The sequence below is a fragment of the Cetorhinus maximus genome, chromosome 6 (genome assembly GCF_964194155.1).
Source record: "Cetorhinus maximus chromosome 6, sCetMax3.hap1.1, whole genome shotgun sequence".
Lineage (NCBI taxonomy): Eukaryota > Metazoa > Chordata > Chondrichthyes > Lamniformes > Cetorhinidae > Cetorhinus > Cetorhinus maximus.
Genome location: NC_135884.1, coordinates 34,590,558 through 34,605,390, shown reverse-complemented (window position 1 = coordinate 34,605,390; position 14,833 = coordinate 34,590,558). Strand labels below are relative to the sequence as shown.

The window sequence follows — 14,833 nt, the reverse complement described above, 5'->3', positions numbered from 1 at the left end:
GTATTCCTCTCCGCAGATGCTGTCAGACCTGCTGAGTTTTTCCAGGTATTTTTATTTTTGTTTAAGACATTAATTGAGATGGGTGCCCGTAAAAAGTGAGCAAAAGGAAGAAACATTAAAAAGGTGTCTTTTTTTTAAACACATATGATGCACGTTTACCGCTGTTTCTTCAAACACTTCGATAAAGTGTGCACTTGAGGTTTAAAAATTGTTCGGAGAAGTTAAAATCCTATGCAAGTCAGGTATCATCTTCCAATCCTGCAACAGCATTACACTTATTTCTTAAGTATGACCACTGTTTAAATGGCATGTCACCTCTTGTACATGGATCAAACTAACAACAGATGAACCATTTGTGCCTCTGTTAGCATTATTATTCTGGCCTAAATGCATCAGTTGGTGGAACTGCAATATTATTATAAAAGGATATAGCAGAACTCATAAGTGAATCTAAATTAAATTCCATGTATTTAATATTTTGGTACCAAGAAGCCTAGTTTAGGCCACCACATCTCTTTACATAATCCCAAAGTACTGATTTTTAAAAAAAAAAGAAAACTGCAAACAAAACATTATCTAGAGTAGAATCCAGTCACAATTTTTTATTCCCTCTATATACAATTACATTTTATACAGTTCAGGCAAAGATCCTACTATCGTACTCTGAAACAGTTGTGTTTTTGTTAGAGGTAAAAAGGAAGGAAACAGATCTGCTTGTCCCTGTGGTAAAAGAAAGCCAATGTCAATGGGAAGGACATTCTGCAGTTTGACAGACATCACGCAGTTTCATGGCGAGGCCCTATTCAATGCTGGGTATAACACTACCATCGTCACAGCAACCAGCACGGCCATCACTGGCATCCACTTGAACAATCCACCCTGAAAAAGTTCATTAAAAGAGTCAAGTTTATCGTTTATGGGCCATTGTTTTCCGAGTATACAGACTAGCAGTTTGGGGCAAGATGAAATTTAAGTACAAAATTTCCACTGTGCAGTAGTACAACCGAACATTAGGTCCCTACACATCTCTGGTCATGCATCGAGACCAAGTACTTATCAGGACTTTTAATGCACAGCAGATCTCCAATGACAACATTTCAAACAACAGAAGAATACATAATGTTTGCACCATGATCATTTAATTGCATTTATATAATTGATCTAAAGTTTCACTTGCTAAGTTAAATGCACAAAAAATGCTACTAAATAGGAGTTAGCTTTACATCCACTGCACAGTAGCTAGCTTTTTTATTCTACCATCTCTCTATCTTGTAACTTTTCTTAAATATAATTAAGTGGGATTAAATAGTTTTCACCAACTGAATACTTATTTGAAAAAATCTGTGTTAAACATACTGAAATAAATAAACTTAATTCAAAGTACTTAATTAAATGTTACCCCAATCTGCTGGACTATTATAACTTTCAAGCATAAAGACAACAAGATTATTCAACATAAGTTAGATAATAGGCATGCTAGATGGCACAATGTGATGTCACAGGAAAAAGGTAGCAAAATAGGTACTGAAGCAGCTTTTTGTTTACAATTTAAAAATTCAGCACTGAAGCAAATAAAGAAAATAAATATGGGCTCTAAACAAATGTTAATTTCAGTAGTAGAAAATGCTGCAACATACAGTTTAGCAAGTTAAAGCTGCATTAAGGCTGTTCATGCATCTTGTGAAGAAGGGATACAAATTAGCAAGGGAACACACAGACATATATTGTAGCTGTGTACCTTCATCTACCATAGGTGATCGGACCACCAGTACAGGAAAGCCAGAATTAGGGCGACGCCTAGAGCAGGGATGGGTTGCAATATAGTGGAAGGCTGAGGGAGGGAAGGGATATTCACAGTCACTGTGTGCAAAGCACCAGAATGCACAGTGGGGATTTTCAGGGAATATATTGGTGGAACATTAATGTAAGCATGCCAAGTGATGTACTGTGGAAAAACAAAAGCTCTCAAATAGATTTGAAAACTTGTTTGCAAAAGCATTCTCTTGCAAAACGACTTTTACGCACTTTTCCTACAAACCAGGCCCAAGCTAGCCATCTTATTGGCAGCAAAGGGAATTTATCAAATTCTTGAGGAAACACAAAAGTAAGCCCTTTCTTTGTTGAAGTGGTATACTTATTGCTTGATGGAACACATTTCCTTACAAGTACTTTTAAGTATTATTATCAGAGATAAATGGAAAAGGATATTCATGCCAGACAATTCTGCATCAACTGAAAACTGAATAATTGCGAATCAATCAACTACTTTGTTACCTTACATATCATACTTTCAAACATAAATTGATGGTCCAGTTATTGAATTCCCATGTAAAACATGAATGCAATTTATCTTTACTGATGCTCTTTGGGATGTCCTAATATAAAGGCAAGCCATTTAACTTGTGGCAGATTGCTGGAAAACTCGATGAGAAGCTGTTCCCCGTCAGGCACCAGTTATCAAATCAGAGCCTCCTTCAAGAAACATGGCTCTTGCTTCCCATTTCTTCTAGGAAAGGTTATCACAGAACAGGCATCTTCCTGAGTAAGCACTGAATACTTCAGCACAGGAGAAGCCCATTTGCCAATTAAGTCTGTGTCAGCGCAAATTTCTACATGCCCTTTTCAAATGACATAAGGACTCTGGTTCAATATTTATGAGGAGGATGTGGCAGAGACCGAAATGGCTGAAGGAGGAAGAACAGAGAGGTACTTCTGAACGTAATGGCAGGAACTCAATCAGTTTTGAGTTTCCTACCTAGCAGCCAGCTAAATTAACAGTTCAGTTCGGGGGGGTAAACTTGTGGCCAGGAGCCTGCAGCTAAAGCTATGGGAAAAGTCCTCACAATCAGGAGGTGGAGGTGGGCGGAGAAGATCAGAGAACACAGCGGTGGTGGTGGGGAAGAGAGTGTGGATAGAGAGGACATTAGTGGAGATTGCCTACTTTACCTAACTCACAAAGAGTGCTGGAAAAGGCACATTTCTTTCAGCTGGCAGCTTCTGTATCTCTCCCCACTACCAAGTTTCAAGACACCTAGGAAATCTATGCAGCAGTAAACCTTAAATCAGGCTCCCAGTTGCACTAACACAGCCCTATTTAAGTATGTAAATGAGGCTTCCCGCTTCTCCACAGGACATGTGGATGCCACAATGTCCACTGGCATGAAAATGGCAATGAGGCAATGAGTATGGGCACAGTGGGTTGGTCTCATGTTTCATTCATGTGACTGATTAACTTGCCCTCCCTATTGCTGCCTGTCACTGAGGGGTGGGGATAGGCGGTTAATAGTTTGGCATCTATTTCATCAGCACTTTGCAGTAGAAAGAATTCCACATTCTACTGAGCTGCTGTATAAAGATTTTTATTCCAACCTTTCCTATAATTCTTTCTGATTATCTTAAATTTAAGCTGTGTCATTTACTAGTGCAAATCAAGTATCACTGCTGAACTCATTGGGCAGAATTTTACGGCCCCGTTTCGGCGGGGATGGGGCCATAAAATGCAGTGAGCCATTATAAACCCCATTGACTTTAGCGGGAACATAAAATCCCGCTGCCATAAAATTCTGTCCATTATAGTTTATCACAATTGTAACAATCTTCTTCAAGTCAACCCAACAATCACAAGGCCACAACTTCTCAATTGTCTTCTTACCTAATGCCTTATTTCTGGTAATATCCCTGCAGATTTATACTGTGCCTTTGCCACTCCTCTGTTGGGTGTCCCAAACTGTAGATTATACTTCCAACTTTGCCTAACTTTATACTTGGTGTCAGCCTTGGCTCAGGCATATCACTCTTACTTATAAGTCAGAAGGTAGAGTGGGTGAGCCTCCTCCAGATATTTGTACATGTAAACTAGGTTGAGAATTGAGACCTGTACTGAAGGAGTGCTACCCTGTAGGAGGCACAGTCTTTCAGATGAGATCTTAAACCGGGTGGATGCAAAAAAATTCCATGATATTATTTGAAGTTAAAGCAGCTGAGTGCTCCCAATGTCTTGATGGGTGAAAACAGTCTTTCTTGGTCCTCTACATTCCTATGTCCCTAATCACCACTGCACTAATTCCAGGAATAGCTGATAACCTACCTAAATGTTGCTCTTCTTGATTTAACACTAGTGTGGAGTTCAGGATTTTTAGAATGTGGGTGGCAAAGCTGGCATTTATTACCCATTCCTAGTTGCTCTAAGAAAATGTGATACAACTGAAAGTGAAAGAGTTTTGTTCAGCAAGGGTATTAAGGGCTACAGAACCAAGGTGGGTAAAGGGAGTCAAGCTACAGATTAGCCGTAATCTAACTGAATAGAAGAACAGGCTTGAATGGCCTATTCCGATTCCTATATTCCTAACTGAGTGACTTGGCAGGCCACTTCATTTGGCAGTTAAGAGTCAATCACGTTGCTGATTTTCTGCCACAGTTAGACAGTAGATTGGAAGAACCCCTGGAGAAATTCATAGCAATTCTACAGATACAGTGAATGAATGTAACACATAAAGCCAGTTAATGCATTCATACCAAAGAACATTCTCTTTATCTAAAATTAAAGCTGCTATCAGCCTATAAAGAACATGAATCTACATACAAGCCATGCATGCTCTACTTCAGAAAAAACTATAAGGTTTTAAAAGCTGCATTTTAGCAGTTTATTGGAGGCAGATACAAACCTGCAACCATGTGAGTGATTTTAATCCTAAATGGCTGGAGGAAACCAGAGGCTTGGGCAGCTAGAAATGAAGTTAATCACCCACTCATAACTTAAAGCTCTTCTGCCATTCCAAATTTTAAACCTGCAGGTGAATGAAGTGAAATGCAGCAGGGGGACGCCTCGTGAATTGATGAAAATTGGGATTCTATTATGACAAGTGGTCCCAGATTGCATTTTAATTGGGGTCTGACTGGGAAGCACATCTGCAGCTGCACAGTTGCTTCTGGCACCTCAAGGAAAATCACAGCCTCCCTGCTCCATAATTCCACTATCTTCCCTCCTGTGATACTTGGCCACCTGATCTTTCCCTGCCGGCAGCCACTCTGGATTCCCTTCCCGCTCAATGGTTAAAATCGTGGTTGCCCCCTGTTGCTGCTGCTGGGAAAAAATTAACTAGATGGGACTAGGTGAACTGCTCTGAATTAAAATCCATCCCTATGACTTCCAGAAACTAAGTTTATTTCTGACTTGGATTTGTGCACAACAAAGGGAGAAAGTAATGTCTAACTAATTCCAGTTCCACCCATCAACCTTCTAGTTCTGACAGGCTCCAGCCGGTCCCATCTTCCAAAAGACATGTGTATTTGATGCTGGCAACCTGCATTCCCAGTGCAAAGTGCTGATTTTCCTTGTGAACTTTTGACAAACTGTCATAAGGGTTGAAATGCTGTCAGCTTAAAATACTGACTGTTGCCATGTATGCAAATCAGTCACAGGATGGCATAGCCGAGTCTATAAAGGGCACAGGTTTGTCCCCATGTGGAGTATTGAGAGTAGTTCTGGTCACCATACTGTAGGAATGGCTTCACAGTAAAGGTGCTACAAAAGGCTACCTGTTTGATAGTTGACTTCACTCATTTGAGCTACAAGGATTGACGACAGAGGGTAAGTTTGTTTGTATTAAAGAGAACACAGAAGTACACACACACACAAAAGAAAATGGGGCTGGCCAAATGGACCAAAATGGTCTTTTCTGGCCCTCTAGGTTCCTTGCTCATAATCTCTACTGCGCTACTGACAAGTTACCTTGGGTTTCAGAGACTGCTGTTATCCTACCTAGCAGTTGCTTCTCCTGTTTTAACAGGAGAGTGAAGGCCAAGATTTTTAAGATTCCATTTTTCTCCACATAATTTTAAAGACATTTTGCAGATTATACAGCTAACAAGGAGAAGAGATATGTAGCAAAAATAATTAAGAGTGGGGGAGGGAGTAAAGATAAAATAGTTGAGTAAGGAGCCCCGCAGCAACAGGAAACCCTAGATCAGTTTACTTCCCAATACTCTCAGGCCTAATTATGACTTCTTGAGTTAAATTTCTGACTAAATCAAAACCATAAGAGCTGTATTTCAACACTAATTTGATTCACATATTATTATGGCATGAAAAGGGCAGGAAATTTAAATACTTTGATTTAGATCAAATTATGAAATGTAATTTACAATATTTTATGCAGCAGTGACTAGAAATAATACATAGTAAAGATTTGATTTCATTTCAGATTAAATTTATTTTAACAGTGTTTTAGCTCAGGTGAAAAAACTCAACATGAAACTAGACATAAGATTATTTTAAGAAACAAATTTATTAAGACTTACGTTGTTTCCCTTCTGTTGCAGCAGCTTCAGATTTTCTTTACAGTTTTCGAGTTCTTCTGTGATTGACTCATTCTCTTTCTGAGTTTTGTCAAGCTTTTCCTTCAACTCCAGGTACATGGTTTGATTTGCTTCATACTACAACATATATCAATTATTGAAAGATTTCATAGATACTATTATACATACACTGAACTATGTAGATAATGCTTGTTTGAAATTGTTTTATGATTTTATCAGAAATTTTCAGTGAGTTTATATGTCGAAACCTTTGATACCCTGCTATTAATTTCATATGACACTTAATTGTAGTCTCTGTATGCTCCATACAATTGGAATTTTAGGATTAGTTAAACAAACTATTTAAATTTATTTTTCTTTCCCAAGTTTTCCCTCTGGCACACTGACGTTAATTGCATTCAGGAGCGAAGTACTCATGCAGTGGGTCCTGATCTGTGTGGCTCAGTGCCAGATATGCAGTACATTGTAATGTACACAGATACATAGCCACAGTCAAATAACCTAACACCACTCACAAGTAATGATCACACAAGAAGAATGGTCACTTGGGAAAGGGGTAGGAGGGCTGCTGTGGCTTGATACTTCAGCATGAATAACCAGCGTCAAGAAACACTTGCAGGAGGAGGAAAAAATAGTTTGGATTTACTCCTCAATCAAATAAACCTAATCAAAGAGTGTATCAATTTCCTCCTTTCGGTATAAGTAACGGATAATCCCAAATGGCATATGATTTTTATTTCTTATCAAATTATAAATTTAGGTATATTTGCTATTCTCAGCTATTATTAGCAACATACTTAGTGCAGATGTTTTAAATATAGAATTAATCTAAGTACATTTAAAAAAAAAATCAAACTTGCACATTTTTTCAGCACTAGAAAACAACAGGAAAAGGTATTCCTAGTTGAATGAAAATTGCTTAAGGTGATCCCAGTGGCACTTTCGCTTGTAAGGTTATGAATAGCTTTATTTTGTGTACACCAATTTTGGTATAGCAGAATAACTATTAAGCAATACAACTCCTTCCCACTGCACAGCCACATACATCAAGTTAACCTCAGTCTGGTACTTTCATAGACATGTCATTTCCCTGCTCTTCCTGGATGCGGTAACTACAAGCTAATCATGATAGGGAAACAACGTACTGGGCGAGATTTTGAAGCTTTCCATTCAGCAGAAACAGGGCAGTAGAGCCCTGAAAAGAGGCTAAAATAGATCCAGAGGGATGTTTGGTCCATCAGGTGGCTGGTGGGTGCCATCTGCATGTTGGTCAACTGAAGTCCACAAAGGGGGAAAATCAACACTATTGAATTAGTAAAATTTACCATTAACACTAGCCATCGTTATTGTCTGTCTGTGAGACTGACAATTTAATGTCAAGCGTCAAGTCAGATCTGTGCGATGACAAATGAACATATTTGCAACCTATTGTCCCAGCTGGATTTCAACACATATCCCTAAGGTTAAAGGAGGATAATCTAAGCCACTGCATCACCCATTCTCAGACAATGTTCAATTCGGTTATTAACTTAATTCATTTAATGTATTTGATTTTCCAAACAGAAGAAAGTGTTTCTTTGTATCTACCGCCTTGAATAATTGTCACTTTAAATACCTCACTTCTAAACTTTAAGGAATACAAGCCAAATTTATTTTACCTGTCGTGAAAATTAACCCCTTAAAAAAAAACGGTAGTCTGGGTAGTAACCCTTCCTTTTGTCTTTCCTGAGTTTCGGTATCTTTATTCGATTCAAACTGAGTGATGTCACACATTCCCACATTTAACTCCACCTGTTATATTTCTGCCCACTAACTTTGTCTACCTTAGTAACTTCTTGCTCCTATTCACACAACTTACTGTGCTTACTGACATACTGTTAGCTGCCAAGTGGATAATACAACTCTCTACTCCTTCGTCCAAGTTATTAATATGTATGCGAAAAGCTGAGACCTGAGGTTCCTTGGGAACACCAGAAGTCACATCCTTCCAATTAGAGAACAAACCCTTTATCCCAATTCTCTATTTCTTACCACCCAGCCAATTACAATCACAAAGTTAGATGCAATTTCTTGTGCTCTCAATATTTGCTATTAAACTCCTGTGCGAAACCTTATCAAATGCCTTTTGGAAGTCCAAATAGATATCATCCATAGATACCCCTTATCCCCATGCTCCTCAAAAGATTCACTATGTTTAGTCAGATATCATCTACCTTTATACATCCCATACCAAAACTCTTTGATCAGTTGATACTTGTCCATGTGCTCAGTCATTCTGTCTCTACTGATAGATTCCAGTACTTGCTCCACAACCCATGTTAAACTGGCAGTTACCTGTTTATTCCCTCCCTTCCAACTTAAATAATGGAAAGAGATTTGCAATTTCCAATCCAAGGCACAATTCCTGGATTTGGAGAGCTCTGAAAGAATTTGACCAATGCATCTGCAATGTCTTCACATATTTATTTTCATACCCTGGAACGAAACCATCAGGTCCTGGAGATTTGCCTACCTTAAGTCCATTTTTTTTTCATTATTGTATTTTTTTAACATTACCAATTTTTTAAATATGTAGGTTAATACATTAACAGTTCAGCTCAATTTACTGTGGCCAATTTATTTCCCATCCTGTTAAAGCTTGCCTTACTTGAATTTAAAATCACAGTTTGTGACTTTCCCTTCTCCCTCTGAACCCAATACCAAATTCAATCATATTATGGCCACAACTACAAAAGATGCTCCTTTACTGTCAGATTATTGAACAATTCTGGTTTGTTCTTCATTAAATCTTGTTGGTTCTAAGACATATTTGTTCTAGAAAACATCTGGAAAATCACTGCTTTTACTACTTCAACTGTACTGCTTCTTCCAGTCTAAGTGAAAATTAAAATCTCCCCATTATAAGCAGATTGTTTTTGCATCCTTTGTTGCTCCTTACCAAATGCAAAGTGTTTATACAGCCTGATCATGCTCACTGAAATCCCTTCTTTCTGTAGTGATAATTGTGTTGCATCAATATTGCTACTTCAATCTTTCCCAATTTCTCTATCCTTTCTAAAGATTGTATAGCCTGGATTATTCAGCTCCCAATTCATACTCAAACTGTAGCCAGGTCTCTGTTTTGGCCACCACATCATTTCCTTTAAGTTGAGCTTTGGCTTTTCACTTGCTTGTTTTCTTCTCTATGGTACGTGCATCTTATTTGCGTAACTTTCCCCACTGTGCCGATATATTCTGTAGTAATGTGCACATTTGATTGAAACAAGTACTGTAGAAAATCCTCCACTCAATACCGAGACCACTGTGCTGTACCTCTGGAATTCTGAGAATACACATTTTTAAAGAACACTATAGATAACCACATTCCTTTAGATAATATCATCACCTTCAACACCTCTTTGGCCTTTTGTCTGTGACATCTTTTGGTTATCCCCACCTATCACTGGCCCTCTATCCAGCTCTTCTTGTCCCCCCCCCTCCTTAAACCAGCTTATATTTCACCCCTTTTCTATTTTTCCTTAGTTCTGTTGAAGAGTCATGCGGACTCGAAACGTTAACTGTGTTCCTCTCCGCAGATGCTGCCAGACCTGCTGAGTTTTTCCAGGTATTTTTGTTTTTGTTTTGGATTTCCAGCATCCGCAGTTTTTGCTTTTATCATAGATAATGCAGTTCTTCTTTATGAGCTACATTACCTGTTCCTGAAATTTCTGAGTGTCACTCTCAGCACGTGCAAGTTGTACTCTTAGTCCATTTGTCTCCTGTAAACGTTGCTCCTTCAACATTCCAACCTCAACTTCCAGCTCTTTGCGAGAAACTTCCAGTCCACTGACATCTTTGGTCAGCTTAATACTCTGCTGTTGAGCACTGTAACAATAATCATAGGTTATTTTTCAATATTGTTAGAACCATACTTTCAAGAACTATTTTTTTTAAATTTGGAAGGACATTACATTATTTGGAGACTTGGATTTTTTTTAAAGAAGGTCATAAGTTCATCTTTGGACTGGGAGCAAGCATGCCTTTTCCAGGAAATCACCTGACCAGCATGGTACTTGAGGAGGAGAGCTATATGAACAGTAATTACTTTAATGATTGGGGGGAAAAAATACTTGTTTAAAGGCAAAAGCCTGATGATTTACTGGGAATCATCTGGCAGAGGAGGTTTATCTTTTGAACTCAGTTGGGAATGAAATGAGAAAGTGAAGCTGCCCAGCTTGCACACACCTTGCCTTGCCTGAAATAGGCGGGTTATCAATATCCAGCCAGGAATCCTCATCTCAACGGAACTTGTCTGTCTTTGGAAACCAGAGAGGCTGAAACAAGGAGGATTGATCTGGCTCTATTTTCCCTCCACACAGAAGCTTTGTTGGTGAGAACCTCCAAGTATCTACTGGGACTAGCAATCTGTCTCCACATGAGGGAGCTCCGCATCAACAGCATTGAAACGCTGTGAATTTTATCCTTTGTTTTATGAAGTATTTTCTTCAACTGCTCATCTCTGCAGAAAGCCTATCAGTTTGTCCTTTGTTTGTGTGTGTGTACACACATGCGAGCGTGCTGGGGAATTTTAAGAGGGATAGATAGTTACACTCCCAGATTATGTGTTAACCTGTTTTTGCAACTTGTTTTAATAAAGAATTTTTGTTTCATAATAAATCAGTTTATTGAAAGAAGTCTGGTTAAAAGTCTCTTTTATTCTGGGTCTAACAGTAGCGAAGGTAAATCATTGCCCATTTTGGTGAGTGAATTGAACTTTAAACCAATGGTACGACTTGTGGAGTAGTGGGGCTAGATAAATTTCACACTTGTCCCATCCCGTCATAATAATAGTTTCCTCGTTCCTAAAATGACAGTGATATAATTAAAGTATAATCCACTTGCAACATTAAAAAAAGGTTGATGTCAACTTCAACTGTTAAACATACTTTTCAGAACTTTTCACAACAGTTAGCCATAGAATCATAGAAGTTTCAAGCACATTAGACAACAGGGTCAACTATGTGTCAGCAATTTGCTAGAGCAATTCAAAACTAATCTGGCTCCACTGCTTTCTCCCATGTCTCTTACATCTTCCACTGCTTTAAATACTCATCCAATGTTCCATTAAAAGATGCAATGATCTCTGTCACAAGGAGCAAGGAGTAATTGATGAAAATCACAAAGAAACTTCGTTTATTATCGAAAAGATATCTTGTAAATCAACCATTGCAGTGACATGATCGGACAGGTTTCCAAGAAAGGCAACAAAGCGGTGGGATGCAATACCACATAAAACCACCTTCTTACTCAAACTCCACTTCACCCAGACCTGTTCCTTCATCTACACATGAATCTACCTGAGTAACTCCACATGTGACTGACTGGTATTTAATAATTCATGCTTCAAGCCTGCTAAATAAGCAGTTGGAATACATGGCACAGCACATTACACTGACGTTTTTGACTGTTTCTCAATAAACACATATTTCATGTTCAGAAGAAGAAACTGACAGAATATTCTATAAAGTCAGCATTCCCTTATTTCAGAATGAAGGGAGGCAAGCTGCTGGTAATGCCATTGTACAACTAGCCAGCAGACTTTATGTACAGGAATCATTGGGTGTTAACTATGGCAAGCATATTTTTTTCCCATGCCTTGTGGGGATACACCTCAGCTCCTCCAGATGGCTTGAGACAGGGGCAGGGTGGTAATTGAAACTGAAACAGTATATTAGTACACAAATGCGTTATGAAACATATACTTCGGGCTCAGCAAACACAAGAAAAGTTCTAAAAATAATTCTAAACAAAAGTACTAGTTTAAAAAGATTGAACATACAATCACATTTCTTAAATGAAGTGATTAGGCTGTGTTGAGTACATCACCTGAATTGAGCTGTTAGTGGGAAATAATGTCAGTATTTTTATCAAGTCAATTTAGAAGACCTATCTTTTGAGGCAACATGGATCAGGAATACAAGCACAGTTTTATAAACATTAAAAATAAATTAGCAGCAATTGTTGGAACTTACCATTGGAGTTCTTCCTCAAACCACTGCAGTTTTTCTGTCAGAATAACTTTCTCTTGTCGAAGAGAATCACAATCATTCTTTAGTCCATTGCTCTGCTTTTGCAATTCATCCAGTTTACCTACCAGCAGCAAAACTGAAAAGATCAGAATAGGGTGACAGCAATACAAAATTCAACGAAAATATACATGTTCATGAAAGAGAACCTGCACCTCTCCAGTTAGGTCTGGAAATTCCACAATTTTAATTTCCTTTACAACAAAAATACATTACTCAAGATTGCTTTAAGTTATATAAACAATTGTTTCATCATATGGGAAGAGAAATAACACTCTTTCAAATCCAGAAGAAAACTGATTAGCACTGCATGCAAATTGGTTGCTGTATTTGCCTAGATAACAGCCACTAAACTTGAAAAGTAACTCATTGCCGGTGATGTGTTTGGGACATCCCGAGGATGTGACTGGCACTATATTAATGCATCTTCTTTCTTATAACTCATTTTTTCTTAAGGTACTCATAACTTAGGAAAAAGATATTTGTAAAATATGTTCAGTATCCCCAGTGATAACAATGATTGTTTTACAGAGACAATCACTGCTGCTGCTGAATAAGTAAACTTCCCATCAGTGTCTTAATTCCACTGTTCCAATATACTTGTGATCTTTTTATTGCCTGTCTATGACTAATTTTTTTTTCAGATAGAATAAACAACCAACTTAAATGGGGGCTCTGAACTATTCATAAAAACTGAAGCAGCAACAAATCACAATTCTTGAATTTTCAACACAGAATTGAAACAAGATCTAGATCTCAAAAACTATCAGGTATTAATATTGTAGAAAATGCCTCTTTCTTCACTTTGGATCTATTTCTGGATCTGCAAATAATTTACAAATGAATATATGGATCTAATATCAAGATTGACAAAGTAAATATATTTACATTTTACAAATGAAGACTTGCATGCACAGTTAGCCAATCATAACTGCACTGACTTCATGCTTCCAATTGAACAGGATATTCTCTGGGAGTGATGTCATGACTTTTTGGTAGAGGGAGTCAAAACAAAATATAAACACTAAAAATGTTATGGCCTTGTGGGACAATGCCTTTAGTTACAGGAAAAGAAATTGTTGACACAATTTGGTCCACCGTGTTATTCAACTGAAGCATGGCCAGGGAGAAAAGTTAAGTTACCAGTCCAAAACAAAAACATACATTTTTTATTAAACAATTAAGATTTCATAACTAGATTTATAAAAATCTATTATACTTCAAAAAAAAGTGAAAAATGAACTAAAATGAATATTCCTCATTGCACAAGTATTTTGGCAAGAATCTGATGATCTAAACTTTCTCACACTCATTCTCATATGCATGATGATTCAGATTATGGCTGTTGGGCAAATTCCCTCCCATCCTGTAATGTCTGTTGAATGACATACAACCATCCAAACCTACAACTGTGCCAATTTTGACAAGACCTTAAATGGTAAAATTCTGTAACAGAATGAAACTCTGGGTCAACTAATAATTAACTGAAGGGATAGAAATGATAGAAATTTATTCTCAAAGTCACTTTTCATTTTTGAAAGTGGAAATAAACACTGTAATAGCAAAGTCATACATTTCATTGTGCTGTTTGCTTTTTAACAAGGTAATTTATCTCCTACTTTGTAAGCTATTTCGATTGATTGAGGAATTGAATGAATGGGCAATTTAGCTGTTGTCAAGGTGTCTGCCCATAACACTATTGAAGAATCACTGGGTTAAGCATAACATTTTCTCTGTCCTTTCTCAAAGCTCCATAACCACCATTGCAGGAAAAACTTGTATCTCCTCTGCACAAGTCAGGGTTCTATAGGGCTCATTTTAACTCCCAGTGAACTGGATGGTAGCCCCATGCATAAGCATTTTTTAAAGGCCCAGCAGGTTTTAACTGCTGTGCCTTATGCGAATGCTGCCAATTAGCTGCTCACCCACTTCAGTTAGAAAGTGGCAGCTGGTCAATGGGGGGCATATGGTTTGTGTTTTTATGTCACTAACTAATCACAAAGTTAAACTCAAGCATGGATTGCAGAGGTCAGAAGTATGAGTACATAAATCTTATAGCAGCAATCTTAGCCACTTTACACAGAAAACTGTGTAACATAAAACAGACCATTTTTTCCAGTGACAATTATGTTTTAGCTCTTATCTATACATGACAAATTTGTTGCAAACTAATTATGATGCTTTGCAGTTTTAAGGCTATAATGTTGCTTTTCCATTTTACAAGGATGTACCATATCAAATTCTGGCCCTAGAAAATATAATTACCAAATTGTGCAAGTAGTTCTACTGGAAAGATATACTTTTGTAAATGAAAGTAGTATACTCTGGTTTATGTCCAGTATATTATCCGTTTCTGGATCGTAGCAAGTAGTTCCCACTCAACGCTCTGTTTTGCTTTATGTGCCAAACCCAATCAGACTAGAGATGACTCAGTTACTGGATCCATAAAC

At 37.8% G+C, this 14,833-nt stretch overlaps 1 protein-coding gene across 36 annotated transcripts in view; it reads right to left on the bottom strand.

Moving 5' to 3' along the window:
- Window positions 1–572: 572 nt before the first annotated feature.
- Window positions 573–14,833, bottom strand: part of slmapa (sarcolemma associated protein a) — a 235,928-nt gene continuing 221,667 nt past the window's right edge. For 28 of the 36 annotated variants that reach the window (XM_078543552.1, XM_078543560.1, XM_078543567.1 and 25 more), the window contains 4 exons: window positions 12,330–12,447; window positions 10,011–10,182; window positions 6,301–6,435; window positions 573–879 (listed from right to left, as the gene is read on the bottom strand). In XM_078543552.1, coding sequence (XP_078399678.1) covers window positions 787–879; window positions 6,301–6,435; window positions 10,011–10,182; window positions 12,330–12,447 — 518 coding nt within the window. In that variant the 3' untranslated portion in view covers window positions 573–786. Of the gene's footprint in view, window positions 880–1,738; window positions 1,832–6,300; window positions 6,436–10,010; window positions 10,183–12,329; window positions 12,448–14,833 lie in introns of all 36 variants that reach the window. The other 8 variants (XM_078543588.1, XM_078543576.1, XM_078543582.1 and 5 more) reach the window with 1 other exon arrangement.